Source organism: Pezoporus occidentalis, unplaced genomic scaffold (assembly GCF_034315485.1).
Source record: "Pezoporus occidentalis ecotype Australia unplaced genomic scaffold, CSIRO_AGI_Poc_V1 ctg28, whole genome shotgun sequence".
Classification (NCBI taxonomy): domain Eukaryota; kingdom Metazoa; phylum Chordata; class Aves; order Psittaciformes; family Psittacidae; genus Pezoporus; species Pezoporus occidentalis.
Genome location: NW_026914718.1, coordinates 1686757 through 1706405, shown reverse-complemented (window position 1 = coordinate 1706405; position 19649 = coordinate 1686757). Strand labels below are relative to the sequence as shown.

General features: G+C 44.8%; 1 protein-coding gene across 2 annotated transcripts; it reads right to left on the bottom strand.

Moving 5' to 3' along the window:
* Positions 1-2914: 2914 nt before the first annotated feature.
* On the bottom strand, positions 2915-15883 carry PDIA4 (protein disulfide isomerase family A member 4). Of its 2 annotated transcripts, none has more exons than XM_062625349.1 (10): positions 15728-15883; positions 10240-10420; positions 8591-8796; positions 7805-7943; positions 7182-7327; positions 6265-6423; positions 5006-5157; positions 4445-4601; positions 4118-4351; positions 2915-3568 (listed from the first exon to the last, which is right to left on the bottom strand). In XM_062625349.1, the coding sequence occupies exons 1-10, from the start codon at positions 15825-15827 to the stop codon at positions 3153-3155; spliced, it is 1890 nt and encodes a 629-aa protein (XP_062481333.1). In that variant the 5' UTR covers positions 15828-15883; the 3' UTR covers positions 2915-3152. The 2 variants fall into 2 exon arrangements, with proteins under 2 accessions (XP_062481333.1, XP_062481332.1); XM_062625348.1 differs by having other exon boundaries at positions 7099-7304.
* Between the last annotated feature and the right edge of the window lie 3766 nt (positions 15884-19649).

Here is a 19649-nt window from a genome sequence, read left to right as displayed (position 1 = left end):
TGTCCCTCTACTGTTAACAATCTCTTCCTGCACCAAAAAGCTACCACTTCATGAAGTATCAAGATCCCAAGGCATTCACCTTGAATGTCTCATAGACACAGTACAAATTCAGTCCTTATGGAGCACCAGCTCTGCTAGAGTTGCTGCTTATCCCAGTCCTTAAGCATTCACAGAAAGGAACTGGCCCTGAAGAAGTCTCAAGTCTGACTGCTTAAGGGTGTACTATAGTTTACTGAAAGAGTTGTTTTCTAGAGGATGCATGTGTCAGATATTTGCACCAGGCCAGGCTTCCTGGAGCCTACCCAGGAGCTGTTATTACTTCACAAATCAGTCTTGTGCTGAAGCACAAACTGGAGGCTTTTTTCCACCTGGAACTATAATCAGGAATGATCCATATGCTCCTGCAGCCCTGGCTCAAAGCAGGTGAGAGGAGCTCCCCCATCAGTTATATTAATAGCACTTCTCAGGCTGAGTGCTTTAACTCTCTACAGATAACAGATGTAGACACCCCAGTGAGTTTCACAGAGAGCTGATGCAGTGTCGACAGTGCACAGAACAAGGGATAGGGTACCAGAGCTAAGGAAAGCACTTTGCTTTCCAGTATGACTTTGTCCAAAGTTGAGAGGCAATAGGTTGGAAAGGACCTTAAGATCATCTGAACTAGATGACCTTAAGGTCCTTTCCAACCCTAACTGTTCTATGATTCTATGATCTTGCTGGGAAGCGATCAAGATAAACACATCAGTTATGATATTTTCCAACACGTGTGGTACAGCCAAGGACCACAGGAAATGTGGACAGATGACACTAGCGTAGGGATGGATCAGATCCTGATTCCTTCAACCACTCAGTCTAAACCCATAACCTGCCTTTGCAGCTCACAGTTGTCAAGAAGCTGAAGTTAGCAATACTAGAGCTAGTGTATTCCTCTTCCTTACTCAGATCTGACTTGGACACTGCTGCTCCAGGACAGAATTCAGTAATTCTGAAGTAACTGTGTACCAGGCTGCCTCCACCTGTGGAGGCAAGGAAGAAGGTGGTGGCTGGAGTTCTGTGCAAGCACACCTTAGACACTGTCCTGGGCCTCCCGCATTTTATTGCCACCAGGGCTCCCAGCAGGCCCCAAAGGTTGTTTTCAACCCAGACTAGTATCAGCTCCTGCTGGGAGGGAGCAGTCTACAGAAACAACACAGCACTGGCAATGACAGTGTTAGGGAGTTAGCACCTGCAAGAGGAGAAGCAGAAAGCTTTTATACAACTTATTCCCCACAAGAATGGAGCTTCAGCTCTCACTGCAGTCTTCTCACCCTCCCTCCCACATGGTCTATATTTAGCCATATTCTCCCGTCGGTTAGACAACATCTGTTTTGGAGTAAATCCCTATAAGCCTGCAACTACTAAGCAGGAGCAGTTTAGTTCCCTGCAGTATTAAGTGAGGTATTTGCTTCAGGATAGAAACTGAACAATGTTCAAGAACAGATTCGAGAAGTCTATGCCTTGAAGTGTTATTTGAAGAACTGAGCTGATCTCAACTGGCATACAGGACAGACAGAACTTGCTAACTGGCTATGTCCACTTTCTAAAGCTGACAAAGTCACTACTAATGTCAGCTGGTGCTCAGCTCAGTCTGAGCTTGGTCCTGTTGCCTGCACAGGACATTTATCACAGATCATAGCCTTTGGAGGCCCTACAGAAAAGCTGCAAACTGAAACTGCAAATGATGGGAAGATAATGCACTTGGTAAGAGTCTTCTAGGTGAAATGTTGCCCAAGCTTAACAGATAGCTGTACATTTAAGGACAGTAGAGAAAAACCCTCTAATATGAAGAGATTGACAATGCCAAGGCCTGAAATTAATGATTATACTGCTTTATCACAAAGCAGCAATTGAGATCTGATCCTGAATAGCTGCTTAGCACTTCCCAGCTTTCGCTGATAAACAACAGGACCTGAATAGCATTCAAGCACACCCTGACACTGTGGAGATCTGATACTGTCCCCTTCATTCGTAATCTGCTGGTGAGCTTTGCTCATTAGCTTCAGCTAAATTTCTAAGAGAAAGCCTTCATGCAGACTCATAGACCTCTGCAAGGATAATGCAACAATCATGCTTTACTGCACACGCTAACAGCAAGGAACAGTGCCCTGTCAAGGCATCAGTCCCTTCAACAAGGATGCAAACTGCAATAGGGAAGGATAAGGGTTACATACCCCCCTTGCAGGACCCTTTGGGTACTTGCATTATACCTAATACCGACCTCCTGGACATGGGTTTATTCTTGCTACATAGAAGGCTGCATCTCCCCTGAAGAAAAAAAATTGGGTGGTGGTTTCAGATTTGCACACCATCCAGAAAGCTGAAAACTAATGTGACAAGGAAATACTGAAGGAAAACTGATGATACTGATCTTTTGCAAGACCGGAAGCAGTGCTGCTAGGAGAGAAGCACTACTTGTAAAACGAAACATGCATCAAAACTGCCCCAGTGACACTTAAGTTGCCCACACTACAGCATCACAGCTTTGAGAAGAGGCAGGTGGTGCTTCTGGAGTACATAAACCTGAAACCCCAACATGTCTCTACAGAGGGGCACAGGGCAAAAGTAGACAGGTCTAAAGCACATTTAGTTTGTGAGTCAGTGTGTCTTATCTCAATAGGACTGAATAACTTGTCCATACTTTAAAAAGCCCCCTCCATTCTTACCCTCAGCAATGAATACAGTGATACAGCCACATGAGTAGGTATACAGAAACATAAACAGAAGAGAAGACTGGATCAAAACACTGCCCCCCTGGTAACCATACCAACAAATAAGACAGAGAAATCTGTTTGGCAGAGGGATCTGGTTTTCTTTTTTGGTATTATCTTTTAACTTAAAAACCAGCTGCATTGGGGTCAAATAACCAAGCTCAAGATAGTCACAAAAAAATAAAGGATGTATTTTTCTCCAAAGATCAAAACCGTAACTAAGGGAAGACATTCATATCAGAGGAGTTCAGTGTCCAGAAAAAAACTCTTCTGCCATATAAAAAAAGATACTGTAATTACTTTACTGCTCAAGAATTTCCTTGCTTAATTCTTCTCAAGGTTTTGTCAGTAACTTGCTTTTAACTACAATGTACAAACGATTTTTCTTCACCACCCTCATCTTATCTAAAGCTCTTCTTTTGTTCTGGAGAGTTTTGTGGCATGCTCCTCTATAAATTTGCTCAGATGCTCTAAATCTCGGTCCCCGCCTTCAAATTTAATAGGGTTGTTCTTCTTGTCCTTCGGAGCAAAGTAGATAGTGGGGAATCCCTCCACTTTGTAGTGGTCATTTGTCACGTCGTTGGCAGTAGCATCCATCTTGGCTATGATCAGGTTTTTCTCATTCTTGTATTTTTTGCCTAGCTCGGTGTACACTGGCTCTAGTTTCTTGCAGTGGCCACACCACGGGGCATAGAACTCTATGAGAACATCATTCTTTGGATCCATGACTATGGTATCAAAAGTTTTACCCACTACCACTTTCACAGGCCCTTTGTTGTTTTTTGGCACTGGCTGGGACTTCACAATAGGCTTCAGTTTTCCTAGAAGGAAGCAAAACACACAATGTTAGAATACAGTAAGAGTGGTCCTCACAGTCTCACCCAAAAGGGCAGAAGTACATCATCCCACCAGGAAATAGCATTGCACCAGAAAATGAACTTACCTCTGCATGATACATAGGTGAGTTTGCTGGTGACCTTTCAGCACAATAACCTTGTGAATACAGGCAACAATTTATTTCACAATTCCCTAGAACCTTTCTCCCTCTTTTTATGACTGTCCATCCACAATGTATTAGGCAGTGATTTAGCGTACTAGTCCCAAATACGTAGGATCACCTCACACTTCAAAGCTGCAAGAACACTTTAAGTTTGCTAGACATGCTCAGGTTTAAAATATAGCTAGATGCCAAAGCATAGATCAAGCAACAAAGTAAATTAACTAAGATTTAAAACAAAAAGGCAAGAATCACCCAAAGGCTTTAAGCCACAGAGCACTGTCCTGTTGCATATATGACTTCATTGTAGCCATTGCCTCAGGAAAGACTCTTGGAAGGGGACACAGAGCAAACCCTATTTTAAAAACTGTACCTTTTTTGAATGCCATCACAAATTGCCTGAGCACATCGGAGTCAAACTCTTCTGGCTCCATGGCGTATTTCTTGCCACCTTCATCCAGGATGGCCACATTGACATCCTCTCCACTCTCAAGCAGGCCCAAATCTTTTATTTCAGAAGAATAATCTTCCTCATCAGAAACAGCAAACACATATTCAGGGAAGTCTTTTGCCACTTCCAGGACTTTGCCTCTCCAGTACTGGGTAGCTGGAAAACCAGAACACAATGGGATTAGTAACTTCTGGTCACTTCCTGCTTGCTTCCTTCTGAAGTGGAGGAACAGCGTCTCAGCAAACTTACCAACACGATAGTCAAAACTGAAGTCTACAGTGTAATAGACAACCACCAGAGGATGTTTAGCATATCTTTTAGCGTCATTGGAAGGCTTGCGATGGCCAACTAGAGGCAAAGCATATTTTCTCACATGCTCTTTAATCTCAGATTCATTTGTAGAGTCCTGATTAAGGGAAATTGGGGAAAAAGTTCAGAGAAATGGATTTAAGTGGTATTTCTGTTACACAGTACTGAAAACTAAATACTGATGCATGCATGAACAAAAAACAGGCATGCTACTAACAATGCTGTCACCATATTCTTCAAACCCTTGAGCACTAAGATAATCTAGCATCCTACTCTTAAACTGAAAACTTTCATGGCAAATTATTATTTGAATACATAACCTCTGTGTTAGTTCCATAAAACTTTCTCAAACAAAGCAATACAGCTTTAGGGGACGAACAGGTTGCCTCAAATATCTAGTGGAGTGCTTCCAACAAGACAAAGCTAACTGCTCATCTATACAAAGAAAGAGAATCTTCAACCCATACACATAAAGTTTCTAGCTTTGGATCAGGTACTCACTTTAAGATCCAAAACACGCATCTTTGGCTCATGCTTTGACTGAAATTTTTCTGGCTGCATGACAACCACTGTTCCTGGAGATGCTTTCAATAGTTTTGCAATCTCGTTGCTAAAGGTGTGATGGAACTTGTAATCTTCTCTTAAGCCATTAGCTGAAAATTAAGGTTAGGAAGGAGGAAAAGTCGTCAAGAAGTGAAGTGTCAGCCTCTGACTGGAATCTTAAGACTGCACTGCAAAGAAACTCTCTTCTCATTCTCAATGGGACATGAAAACACCCAGAGTCTGGAGAACAGCTCTCATCCAGGGGTTAGAAGCACACAAAAATATGTACAATTCAAGTAGCACTATTTGAATGCTGTTCAACAGCCCATCGACTGCATGAGTTACTCTACATATTCAAAAACCTTGAACAGCTTCCAAAACATGCCCAGTGAAACAGCTATTTGCTTATCAGTCTCCTCCCTCTTGGCTTCCCCCCAAATAGCAGAAAGTAGAGCTGGAAAGGAACTCACAAGGTCACCTAGCCCATCTATTTGCTTTGTGGCAGCCTGGGAAACAGTTCTGTATCTTGCTGGAGCAACCATATCAGCTCCTAATCTAACTATAAGTAACAGCAGCCCCAGAAGTGGGCATAGCCAGGGGGAAATTCTCCACTCTGCTCTGAAGGCTGTTGCAGAAACCAAGACTGACTGCGAGTTGTATGTTCATGTAACAGAGAGGGACTGATTACAGGGACCGAACACTTCAAGTGCTTAGTCTGTGTGCTAGCAAATATGGTCATTAACAGGATCATCAATGTGTCACAGTCAAAAAGGTTTGTAAGAATAAACATTTCCATAGCTAAACTGATCCAGGAGTGGACGATGATTCTTTCTCCAGTCCGCCTACACCAAACAAGTTGGCAAAGCCCAGCCTTTGGAACTGTCAGATACAAAACAGGCAATAGCAGACAGCAAAGCTAGCAAGGCCTTATGTTGTGATTCATTCCCCAGCTATGAGGTTTCCCTCCTTTCTAGTCCATGTGTTTTTAGGGACACAACACTAAGAGGAAGTTATCTCCTGTGACTAGCTGGTATTTCAGTTATAGTCTCAAAGTCTGCCATGAGCCAGAATACAAGTGGAAGATCACCCTTCAATCTCCTTCCTCCTATTGCTCTCCAGCCTCTTCCCACTGAACTAAGAGCAGAAATAAAGGATGTCTCCAAGCCCAAAGTCCTGGCCTCAATCTCAACAAAACAGACATTTCATTCATATTTTACCTGCTTCCTGATAGAGCTGATAGGCTTTGTCAGTCTCTCCACTAAAGACTCCAATGATGATGACATCGTCCCCATCCTTCAGAAATTCCTGTACCTGCTTGGCAGCCTGAATCTGTTTGGATGGAGGCCCAGCCTGCTCAATCATGTAGTCAACAATACCTGCAAGACAAACCCACCCCAGAAAGTTGCTCAGAACATTTACTGAACTGAAAGGTCCAGGCATTCCCTCCAAGACATTGCTTAACACCACATTTCCTGTGGACACCGTTCTTTCTGTACAGCCCTCCCACAAGAACTTAAAGACCAGATCAGCAAAACCACAGTCCAAGACTTTAAAGCTGCAGTTCTGGATATTCTCTTTCAGGCTGGTTTCAGAAGAGGTGACCAAACATAAGCTCAATGGATATCAGCTCATCTTTCAAGTAACCCTCCTTTCTAGAATTCCAGATGCTTCATTGTCTCTTGCTATGAACCAAAGTTCTACTTGGATAGTCTTAAGCCTTCCCTTTTACTGAAACCTAATATTGAGTACTTTGCCAGTCCTTACAGTGCATTCCAGTGCAAATAAAGGCTGCCCATTTACTCATACCGCCAGCACTTCACCATGGGTATTTAACTAACCTAATACTAAAAGGAACATACAGTACCACCATAAAATATTATGAAGATTAGAGACAGATTTATATTGCTGGCCTATATAGGTATGAGGACAGAGCTTTCCAGGTTTCCCCAACAACCATTGCTGATGTTAACAAGTCTGCAAGTCCTATAGATACATCAAAACACCTGTGGTCAAAGCCCTCAAACAATAGGAATGAGCAGAAGCTGCAGTACCGTATTTTTCCCGTGGACCACTGTAGTCGTAAGCTTTGCCCTTGCGGAATATTTTCAGGGTTGGGTAGCCAGTAACATCAAACTTCTTTGCGAGCTCAGTTTCAGCAGTGGCATCGACTTTAGCCAGGGGAATGGGAGGTGTGCGCTTGCTGAGCTCCTGGGCAGCCTTCTCGTACTCTGGAGCAAGCCTTTTGCAGTGCCCGCACCTAGGGAGGGAGAGAGGAGGGCAGTTTTAGAAGACACGAGTCCTGCTGTGTACCTTCTACCTCTGAAGTGGAACAGTAAAGTATTCCAGAATGAAGAAAGTGGAAATGGGGTTATCTGATCTACAGACTTCAGTCTAGGAAGACTTGTCTCTTCAATCTGAAGCTAGCCTCTATGTCTATGTCACATTACTATAGGTAGTTTAATTTTTAGAGGCCATTTTTAAACTAGGGATCAACTGTCTTTGGTTTTCAGCATCTCTTCAATGTGTTCCCAAATGAGTAAACGAGGAGAATCTTCAGGGAAGTTTTGGAGACCACCTCTCACTGAGACACAGATCCAACCTAATCTTCAAGTGATTTCTACTATGACGCTAGGTCCGAATTAGAGATGCACACACCTGCACAAGGTAAGCCTCTTTAAAAATGAGGCGTAACAACAGAAACCAAGCAGCTCAGGCCAGCTGTGCTAGGAAGGTACAGGTGACTGCCTTCTTGCTTACCATGGAGCATAGAACTCCACTAGGATTATGTCAGCATCATTCACAACCTCGTCAAAATTATCCTGGGTCAATACCAGCGTAGCTTCTGGTGGTGGGGTCCAACTGGGGTCAGAAACCTCCTTGACTTTGGCCACAATTGCTGAAACAGAGTTCAAAAACCCAATTAGCAAGTTTGCATTATCATATCAGCAGCATACTGAATGCAAAACTTGGTATCAAGAACTTCAAATCAGAGTGGCAAGCACTCTCTTGGACCAAAGCTTACAAGTAAACACTCTCTTAATCAAGCTCCTTTATACTTTACTTCATTATTGCCAAGGAGGTCTTCTCGTCACCCCACAGGGCATCTTACTTACGCAGAACACAGATCAGTACCTTGCAGCACTGTAGCGCATAGAATTCTACCTCAAGATAGACACAAAAGGTTGTTTTTCCCCTCTGACTGCAGCTGGACACACTCCCTAAGCAAAAACCAAGTGGCTTTATATACAGTCAGTGTATAGATCAGATGCTTCTATTAGCTGATCCTTTAACAAGCATGAGACTACCTCCTCTTCTCAAATCATATTTCTAGAAAGGCTCACCAGTAATAGCATCACCTACTACCTGCAAAACTGTCTCTCGCATGCAGCCAATTGAGAAGCAAAATTTCAGCCTTCGTAATATTATTCTGCTTAAGATATAAACTAGCTTAAGACCAAAGTCCTTCAAAATAGTCACATGAAAAAAGCAGGACCATATACTACTTTGCTTTCTTACAGAGAATTGCAAAGGACTGTTGCTTACCATCTTCTGTCCGAGAGCCATCATAGTCAACAGGCTGGCCTTTCTTCAGGATCTTGATGGTTGGGTAGCCACTGACATCAAAACGACTTGCTAGTGAAGTGGCTGCAGTAGCATCTATTTTGGCAACTGGAATAGGAGGGTCATTTTCCTTGAGAGTTTTGGCTATCTTTTCATATTCAGGAGCAAACTGCTTGCAATGCCCACACCTGCCAGAGGAAGACATAAGTAGAAGGAGAAACGTATTTTGCTGCTCTGCATCTCCAGTATGCATTGTCTTGCTGTATTTTCAGATCATGAAAATATAAAGTTACTATAGCTAATGTGCTGTTTGTTCAAACCCCAACTGTTTTATCTCACTGCACACCTCGTATCACACTTCTCCTTCCTCCCCACTTCCCTCTCAGTATAGTCTTATTCAGACTTCGCTTCTCCTAATCTTGATTAATCTCCTTTACCTAGCACCCTGAATGGAATTGAAGAAAAAAATGACTCAGCAGTTGATCTAATGAAATCTAACACCCACCACAGTATCACAGCATCTGCTCTCACTCTGTGGCCACAGCAGAACTCTTGGGGAAGATCACAGGCTTCTGCTGCAAAAGCTGGTATGACAGAGGATACCAGCATTAGAAAAGCTAAATATAGTTTGACAAGCTGAAGATGAAACCAGGAAAAACAAGAGAATAAAGCATAGCAGATAGCCTGTGCTCATCAGCCTCTCAACTGGCAGGAGGGGGAGTAGAAAAACAAAAGGTGTTTCGTTTGTGATGACCACACACCCTTTTGCTTGGATAAATTACGCTTCATGTTCAGCTTTCATGCAGACATGCATGAAAACTATAGCTGCAGAAACAGTACCTAGAGCCAAGGAGGGATAGGATACTCTGTGATGAGTGGCACTAGTTAAAATGGAACTCCACCTCACACAAGATCATATTCCCCTCTCTATTCAAAGACTAGAAAAGGACAAATGAGTAAGTTGTATTTATACCACTAAGCCACAAAGAGGTTCTGGCTGCAACACTAACTCAGCAACTTGACTGCCAATATATTCTGCTCTTGTTTACCCCTCACAAACCATCCCTATTGTTTTTGTCCATAAGAATGAATGCAAGAGAAGATACATATTACACAGATGTTTGTTATACCAGTTTAAACAGTGCCTCATACAAGTCCTTACTCCACTATACCCTTCTGGCAAGGACAGAGATTTAAGCTTAAGAAGGAAAACGTCTAAGCCATACCCCTACCAGGGAAGCCTCCTCCATTCCTCCATCTAGATGAGCAAGCATGCAAGTTGCCAGTGGACCAGGCCAAAGGATTATAGCAGGCTGCACGACCACACTGCATGACTTTTCTAGGGCTCACTGACAGGCACAGAACAGGGATGGAACCAGGACTGTGCTTCAGTTGGCATGGGATCCCTCAGTATGACCCACATCTGTGAGGAAAAAGAGTACCTCCACACCATCAGAACTGTCTCCTACCCTGGGATATGGCAGAGTCCAGTGCTTCTCCTGCAGGTAAGATATTCCTACATCATCTTCAGAACTGTAGCCTAACTCACTTTAAGACTGTGTCCTGTAAGAGAAGCCCCCGACAGCCACCCCATCCTGCACCTAAGGACGTAGCTCAGGCTGTGAACCCACCAAGGTGCATAGAACTCCAGCAGCACAGTGTCCTTGTCTGCAGTAAAGGTGTCAAAGTTTGCATCATTCAAGATTAATACACCGTTTTCTTCTTTAACTTCAGAATCATCATCATCTTCGTCATCTTCATCATCATCACCATCATCATCACTGTCATCATCAGTTTCTTTTATAACAGATTCTGGAAAGATAAAAACGCAACATGGATTAGATTGTATCAAGTTTAACATTAAAATAACACTACCAGGTTAAAGATGGATTAAGTATATCCTGCGGTTAAGACAAAAGGTATCAACACAGGTTACAATGACAGCTACCTCAGTTTGCACAGAGCCTGGACTCAGATGTTAGACCATTTCACTTTTGTCTATGTTACACCAGCCAACAATATCAGTATTTCAGTAAAGTGTCAAGATGTACTTTTGCACTTATGGGCAATCTAACAAAACACACACATACAGACCTATGCGACAGTTGCCACCAAGGTACATTGTGTTTGTTGTTGAAATTTGGGAAGCGAGACCTGTTTTATTGGGCAAGAAGGGCATGCAGATGACACCTGAATTCAAAGAGAAGCCCTCCAAGATGCCCCAAAAGGGCTGTCCTTCAAGCACAGGAACTTGTGGCTAGAAAAACTGGGTGCCTTGCACCAAAAAAGCAGATGTCATCTCTCCCCAATGCGTTTCTTGTGCCCTTACTCACTATACCTGTAACATCACAACTGCTATGCTCTGCCAATCTGAACCTCTAACAGACTTGCTATAAACTCAAATGATATCGTTTGCAAGGTGGTTTAGAGGTAGCACTTGAACGTTATGCTTCTGTTCCTGACTGCTCCATCCCACTCCTGCAACCTCAGTCTATCTTTCAGTTACAGTGATATTTCAGGTCTGCTATTCACTGAAGAAGCTTCCAACTTGCTCTGCTCTGGATCAGCACCAGTCTGCAGCCTGGGTGTAAATCAAATAATAAAGTGACTGTCGTGGGAGTCCCATGAAAACCAACTTTGCAGATGCAAGGTACTCTTCTGAAATTAACAGAGTGAAAAGTTCTTTCAAAGAGGTTTTGGGGAAGCCTTAGATTTAAGGAGAACAAGACTGCTGGTCCAGAAAGGGTCTTTCAAAGAGAAAGCAGGTTTGTTGAATCACTGAAGCAGTTTGCATGTGAAACCTGAAGCCAAGACATTTAAACTGGTTCAGTCTTTGTTGGTTTGGAATTTGAGATGGCTTCTTTAATATTTCATCTCTCAAATGCTCCTTTAAACTTTTGTTTAAATGCTATCACTTGAGGCAAGCAGACCTTCCTGAATGACTTGAAAGGAATTTCAGTCACAAACCAAGTAGTGAAAACACCTCATCCCAAATGAAAACTGGAAAACCACAAAACTAAGGCCCTTTGAACCACTTGGAATCCCAGGATCAGGAAACAACCCAACAAATAAAACAAAATACCAAAACAGACTGAGGTTTCTTGATCAAAACTATTCTTCACTTAACTGGCCTTGGACTAAGCTGACAGGAGCTACTGCAGCAGGACAGGAAATCACGTACATGTGAATTACTGATTCAGCATGAGAATCCTGAAAATGCTCTGATTTCACCAGGAATTTTGAAGTTAAGAATGATAAATGTGTAGTACCCATGTATGAAAAAACACCCCAAAACCCACTGTTCTCAGACCAATTGAAGACTATAGGAACAAGCTCACAGTGGACAAAATGATGCTGTTAAATTGCAATAGCTGTTTTTCTGTTAGGAGAAGGTATTAAAGAAATAAGCCTATATGGTCTCAGAAAACAATATATGCTCCTGGACAAAAATGTGTTAATTTTAATTAAAACCCAACTTTATTCACCACCAAAATATTAAAGTTTCTGATGGGGAGAGAGAGCACAGGAGACTATTTATCACACAACAGTAGTCACCTGGATTAAATTTCTTAAAGAACTACTACTGTTTCAGCTGCTCTATGAAGCAGCAAAAAGCACTATTTGCAAGGGGACAATGCCTCCTGTGTTGCGGCCTCTGAGCACTTGCAGTTAAAGGGCTGAACATCCTGGAAGTGAATCTGCAGCTGTCACATAACTATGGGACGACCCTGGAGAAAAAGCTAGTTTTCAGCAGTCAAAACTTCTGCTGACACGTGTGCCCAGCACTTTTGAGGGCTGATTTTCACTGCAGGGTGTTTGCTCATGGTCGGCCTGTGCCTGAATTCCTACGGAGTTGTCCAATGCCCATCGTTTTTCCAGGCAAATCACTTCAGACTTGGGTTTTTCCTCACACAAAGGAACCTGAGCAAAACTAGCCAGCCTATTCTGCACATGCATGCCTGAAACTAACCACCAGGTTGTGATTCTCATTCTTGCTTACTATGTTAACTACCTGTCCCGAAGAGAGGAAAAAGGCCACCACAGCTACTGTGCATGGACTCATGAATTTGAAAGCTGAGAACAAAGCATCACCTATGGAAACATCATTACCACTAGATCCAACAAACATCACCAAAGTAAGTTTTTATCTGTCCCTAAAAGCTCTACAGAGCTTTTACAACATAAAACTTCCTTGATGGGGGATACACTGTCATGGGCATTAGGCACACACACTTCCTCCTCCTAGGAGGAGATGGCAGGACAGTAGTGTGTAACATCAGGACTCCAGCTTTTCCCAACTGGCTTAAGGAAGGCATTGCCAAACATAAAGAAGTTAACCACACCTACAAATTGGGTTTTATGAGTGCAAACTCACCCTCTATAGACTCCAGCTTCACTGATACCCAGGGTTATCTCAGCTACCTCCACATCCTCTTCAGTGTTGAGACTGTAAGACCTGATTCAAGGACCTGACCAAGTACGGGATAAGCAAGCAGGGCTGTTTTCATTAAGAGTAAGGAAGTTTCCCCTACATCACTGATTTACAGTTTGAAGGGAACAGATACAAAATGAGTCTAACTGTGACAGCTGAAATGCCAGAAGTAGTTAACAGATACTTCTATAAAGGGAGCTCACTAAAATAAAATAGCTGCACTCAGACTGAAGTGTCTTTGTTTCTTAAAGCTACTTACAAAGCAAGGTGGACAAAGCAACAAGTATCAGCTAATACCTGCCCTCCAGTAGAATATGGACTACTCCCTTTTATTCCAGCAAAGCATTCCCACATGACTACACAAGTTGAAAAGCATGATGGAGATGGCACCAACTTTAAGACTTCAGGTAGATGATGCTGGCTGGCAGGCCTCCTTCAGTATGACAGTCACTTGAACCGAAATGAATTCTGACAGTAGCTTCACTGAACTTCCAGCATTTATTAGAAGTCTGCCCTTGTAACTTTCTTTTAAGCAGAGTGAATCCTGTACAAAAAACCTGTACTTGGACATAACTTCAGGATTCTGCCTGAAACTTTCCTTTTGAGGAGGCCACTGAATGACTGTTCCCCAATTGGCTGAGCTCAGTTTTCAGAAACACCCAAGTCAAGACTCTATTGCCAGGGCATTCAAAAGCCTGTTTATGAAAGCAGTCTTCCACAGACTATTCTCTAGTGGATCAATCCTCTACGCGATCCCTCTTTTTCCTTCAACAGGATTCAAAAGTCATGATCCAGGCTAATCTTGCTGCAAGCGTATTTGCCTCACTGCCCGAGTGAGACTCCACTTCCAAAACCCTTGAGTGCAACAAGCTTTCATCGGAACTTTCCATCTCCTGAACAATTCATTTACGTAAGGTTACTTACTTGTTGCAAAGTAAATTTATTCCACTTCCTACAGTTCTGCATTTCAAGGGCAAAAATGGAAAACCCTAATTACTTGCATTTTTAAAGCAAAGGCTTGGTAAAGCCTGGTTTGTGATTTATACAGATTTTGAGATACACAACAGAAACAGAATGATTCAAGCTGTGTAATGCATTAGTGCTCAACTTGCACACAGGAGGAAATCCTTTCATCACTGTGCATCTTTGATCCCAAGAACTAATCTCATGAGAAGAAGAGCACGCATGGGAAATACTGATGAGTCTGCTCCAGGAGAAGGTGAGCTACTGCAGCCAGCCACAGGACCCAGGCTTTGCTGTAACATCATTGCTGCCACTTCATCGTTTGAAGGGAGTGGGGGAAGTCAGTACCAGGCTTTGTCACATGCTACAAAGCAATGATAACCAAGTCTTCCAGCTAAAAGCAGAGAAACAGACATAATAAAGAATCTTCCTTTCAAAATTCAAGCTGAAATATATGTATCTCCTTATTGCAGATGCTATATCCTATTAAAAGTAGAAAAATCTCCTGATCCTTTATCCTACAGATGGTACAGTTAGTAACACAGATAAGGTACCTGATATAAATGCATTTCTCCAAGTTTCAGTGCCTGTTCACTGAGCAAGACTTTGCAGGACAGGAGTTCAGGAAGTCATGCATAATCCGGCTTCCCTGACCACCCTCTAATACTCAACATACAGCACTTTAATGTAGGTAATACAAAAGACATAGGACTTCCTCAAAAACCCACAGGAAAGATGCTTAAAATGAAAAAAAAAGAAGGAAAAGAAGCACTTTCAAATGCCTGCCTCCTACAAACAGGTGCTAAACTTAGTAAGTCAGAGCAGCTTTGTTTCAGCTAATTTGGGAAAGAAGACACGCAGCAGAGAAGTCCAAACACAACAGGAAGAAACACCAAGAAACCAGAATATTCAGCAATCCTTTCGGGAAAAGATAAACAACTGGCTTGAAACACACGGAGTTCACTAAACTGAGGGCGTGCCAACAGATAATGGAATTGCATATTTACTGACAATTTAAAAGTCAGTAACTGCCCCATGGCTAATTGCAAACTTTTACTGCTGTTTAGAACCAGTGAGGCAGAGCAGCCGCTCAGCGCTGGGTCCCCAACATAAGAAAGACATGGAGCTGTTGGAGCTCGTCCAGAGGAGGCCATGAGGATGATCAGGGGCTGGAGCACCTCCTGTATGAAGACAGGCTGAGAACACTGAGGCTGTTCAGCCTGGAGAAGAGAAGCTGCTTGGAGACCTCAGAGCAGCTTCCAGTGTCTGAAGGGGGCTACAAGGATGCTGGAGAGGGACTCTTCATCAGGGACTGTAGCGACAGGACAAGGGGTGATGGGTTCAAACTTAAACAGGGTAAGTTCAGGTTAGATCTAAGGCAGAAATTCTTTACTGTGAGGGTGCTGAGGGGCTGGCACAGGGTGCCCAGAGAAGCTGTGGTTGCTCCATCCGTGGCAGTGTTCAAGGCCAGGCTGGACGGGGCTTGGAGCAACCTGGTGTTGTGGAAGGGGTCCCTGCCCGTAGCAGGGGGCTAGCACCGCATGATCTTAAGGTCCCCTCCAACCCAAAACCATTCTGTGATTCTACGATTCTCTCCGGGACACCAGCGCCTTCCCGCACTGACCACCGCGCTGCCCCCGCCGCCCCAGCCCAGCGGCCTGCGCACACCCGCGTCTCTCAGGGGGGAGCCAGGCCGCGCCACGCCGCCACCCCCCCGCGCTCACCCTCATCGCCGTTCTCCTCGGCCGCCGCGCCCCGCGCCAGAAGCACGACCTGGGCGAGCCCCAGCAGGAGCAGCAGCACGCACAGCCCGCTCAGCCTCATCCCGCCGCCGCCGCCGCCTCGCCTCTCGCCAGCCCCGACCGCGCCGCTTCCCCCTCGCTCCGGCCCGCCGCGCCTCTCGCGGGGACGCCGCGCCCCCTGATTGGCTGCCGCCTTGCGACACGAGCGGCGCGGCCGCCAATCGCGTTCCGCGCCTCTCCGCCGCGCAAGGCCCGAGCGCGCGTGGCGGGGATCCGTAGCGCGGCGCTCCCGCAGCGGCAGGCCCGGCGCCGGCTCGCGTGCCGATTAGCCGACGGCTCTGAGGTGCCGCTCGCCCATTGGCTGACCGCGGCCCCACCAACCGCCGCCCGACACGCGGCCCCGGCGCAGCCGCCCTGGCAGAGCGGGGAGGGGGCTCCGAGCCCCGCCCGCAAGGGCGAGAAGACACACTGCCCTTCGCGATTGGCGGGGTGCCTCCAGGGGGCGGGGCCATCCGGCGATTGCCGCCTATGAGGGCGCGTTACGTTGTGGAGGCTGAGTTTCCCTCAGCGGAGGGGGCGGTGTTTTACCTCAGGGGTGAAGGGAGGGTTAGGGGTCGGCCTTGTTCGTGCCACGGGGTCCTGCTGTCGTTGGGGTTGTGGTGACCCCAAAGTTGTTCGATCTTGTTATGGAAGCAACTCCTTGCCGTTTACCCGAAGCGTTTGATAGTGCCACCGCGGCTGGGGGGCTCCCGTAGAACTCGGGTTCGGGCGCAGCCTGCCTGTTTGTAATGGCATGAGGACTTGCTGCCAGCAGAAGCGTTCCACGCGTCCGGCAGGGCAGAGGGGTGTGTGCTTCTGCCTGTCCAAAAGTCTTAACTTTTAGTATTGCCAAAAAGCTGTGGTGAAACTCGGTTAGCTAGGTTACCAGAGAGCAGGTCTTCTGCTTGTCAGCAAACACACAGGCATAACGTTTGGGGATGGCGAATGCTTCCCCTTTGCCCTTGCTGACATAGCCGTGGCTGGTCTTTTTGTGTTCTTAATAACTACATTTCTTCTGGTTACTGATGGTGATCATGGAGGGATAATCAGACTTAATGGTACTAATGCTACTAGAGAGCAGTTCAGCTGAGAAGCACCTGGGAATGTTGGTGGATGATGAGTTGATCATGAGCCAGCAGCATGCCCTTGAGCCAGAAGGGACAAGGATATATCCTGGGTGTGTTGAAGGAGCGTGGCAGCAGTCAAGGGAGGTGATCCTTCCCCTCCATCCTGGTGAGGACACATCTGGAGTACTGTGGCCAGTTCGGGGCTCCCTGGAACAAGAAAGACAAGGAGATATTGGAAAGGGTCCAGGGGAGGCCCCAAGCATGATCAGGGGGCTGCAGCATCTCTCTTAAGAGGAGGGGTTGAGGGAGCTGAGCCTGTTAAATCTGGAGAAGGGAAGACTGAGAGGGGATCTCATCAATGCATATAAACGTCTCAAAGGCAGGTGCCAGGAGGATGGTGCCAGGCTCTTTTTAGTGGTGCTCAGCAACAGCGCAAAGAGCAATGGCCATAAATTAAAGCACAAGTTTCACCTCAATATGAGGAAGAACTTCTTTACATTGAGGGTATCAGAGCATTGGAACAGGCTGCCCAGGGGGGTTGTGGAGTCTCCCTCTCTGGAGACATTCCGAACCCTCCTGGATACATTCCTGTGTGCCCTGCTCCGAGTGGCCCTGCCTTGGCAGGGGGTTGGACTTTATGATCTCTAGAGGTCCCTTCCAACCCAGACCATTCTGTGATTCTGTGTGCTTTTCTGGTGAACATTTACAGTCTAACAAGACAGTGCTAAAACCTGGCCTTTTGGTGCTCAGATTGCCAGTTTGGCCACAAAATCGGGCAAATCCCAGCTGTTAAACAATATCATGAAACAATTACTTTATTTTTCACAATATTTCTAACCTTCACATAGTTTGCAGGCATAAAGCACTATTGGATTCAGTGCACAATAGTCATACTCTGAAGTGGTAGCAGTAGCTTGTGATAAGCAAGTATCTTTGAAGCCCTTGAAATGCAAGCTTCAGATGTGAAACCCATGATTTTAGGGGATTGAGAAGACATTCTGAAAGGCTGCTGGTGTGTACAGGTTACCATTTGGCTTTTTTTCATCAGTCTGTAGCAAAATGGCATTAAAAATGTGCTTTGTTCTACACTGTTACACAAGTTTCAGAGCAGGAGTCAGTGCCTGCCTTCAACGCAACTGCCAGTCAAGTTACGTTGAAAATATAGTAGCACTCTGTATACGACTACAGTCAGGTAACACCGGATCTGAACCAGGTAAAAGCTGTCTTGATCCTCTTGAGATCTTGATCCTGATCCTGTCTCTGTTTGGTATCAGTATAAAAACCCCAGATCTTGTTTTGATGATTAGTTTGCTTAACATGGATATTCAGTAGTTTGATGGTAGCACATAATCAGATTGGACATTTAGTGTTCTAAATGGAAAAATAAAAGTGTATTGGAACGGTTTTATTTGGAGTCTGTTCACTGTTTGATTAACACAGGCCCTGATTTGAATATTGTGTTTGTGTGTGAAATGTTTACTGCTCTTATAATGGGAGTTTGTAAGAGGAAGGCTGTTGTTTGTAAAAGGATTATTGCAATCCTGGTTTAGGTTGGAGATTATCTACCTCACAGGGACATGTCAGGGTAGAGAAGTTCTTTCAGGCCCAGTACTTCATGACTGACATTGTCTAGGCCAATGGAAAACAGGTTAAGTAGCTTCCAGAAGAAATAGGCATGTAAAATGGAAAGGATTAAATATTTTTGTGATAACCAAGTTTTATGGTTATTGTGTTTTATGTCTGTACAACTTAACCAAGTTGAAAATTGAGATCAGTAGATTTGGTAGATAATCAAGGGTGTCAAGCAGCAGCATCCAGCTAGAAAAGGAAGTACAAACAGTGTACAAATACAGGTTTTTATATTACTGTTTGAACTGTAGGAGGAAAGCCTGCAAGACGTAACCCCTAAAATCACCATGGAGCCAAGGACAGCCTTACTGCCTGATGGAGAGATTTGCTCCATTGTAGGTTTGTTGTATGGATTGTTACAGTATTGATAGCCTGGATCTAAGGCATGTCCCACTAGACAAACAGGGCCTTGGCAGAGGGCTGTGTTCTGGCTTGTCTTCAAACCAATGGGCCTGTGCTTGTCTTTCTAGTTTGGGGTACCAAGAGATAACACAGCAAGTCATAAATAGCACACCAAACAAGTGTGATTCCTCCCTGTCCAGCTGAGGGGCAAGCTCAGTGCAACTGTGAATTACACACACTGGAAGGAGAGTGCTAGCTGCTTTTCCAAGAGATTCCTTCCTGCTCTCTGAAGGCTTGTTTACCTGTGGGGTTGACTGACAGAGGCTGAAAATCCTCTGAACTAAGTACTGCTGGTAAGAGCACTGCTGTCTTTTGTCGAAGTACTCATTATTTACATGAGTCAATAACTGGGAAACCCTTCTCTTGACCAGGAGGGTCTGTAGGCAGAAGGGAGAACAGAGCCTGTAACAGGTAAGTATAGGGTGATCTGTAGGTTCAGTGCATGGAAAAGTGAATAGCACAGGTCCCTTGCAGCATGTCTGATGTCAGAAACTGGCCATACTTACCAGTCATGTCTGCCCCAACACAGAAAACAAGCACTGAAAGTGTGAGACCCCAGAGCATCTATGGAGCAGTTTCTGAGTAGAAGGCATTTCTATCTGATGACATCTGCTATCCTGCAGAAAAATCCAGGTGTACCAGTCACTGAAATTATTTGAAACTGGATTATGTTTTGTGCATACTGTGTATTCTGATGCTTGTAACCTGTCAGCATCACCACTGGCAGCACATCCGCAGGAACAAGCAGATGGTCATATTTCTTAAAT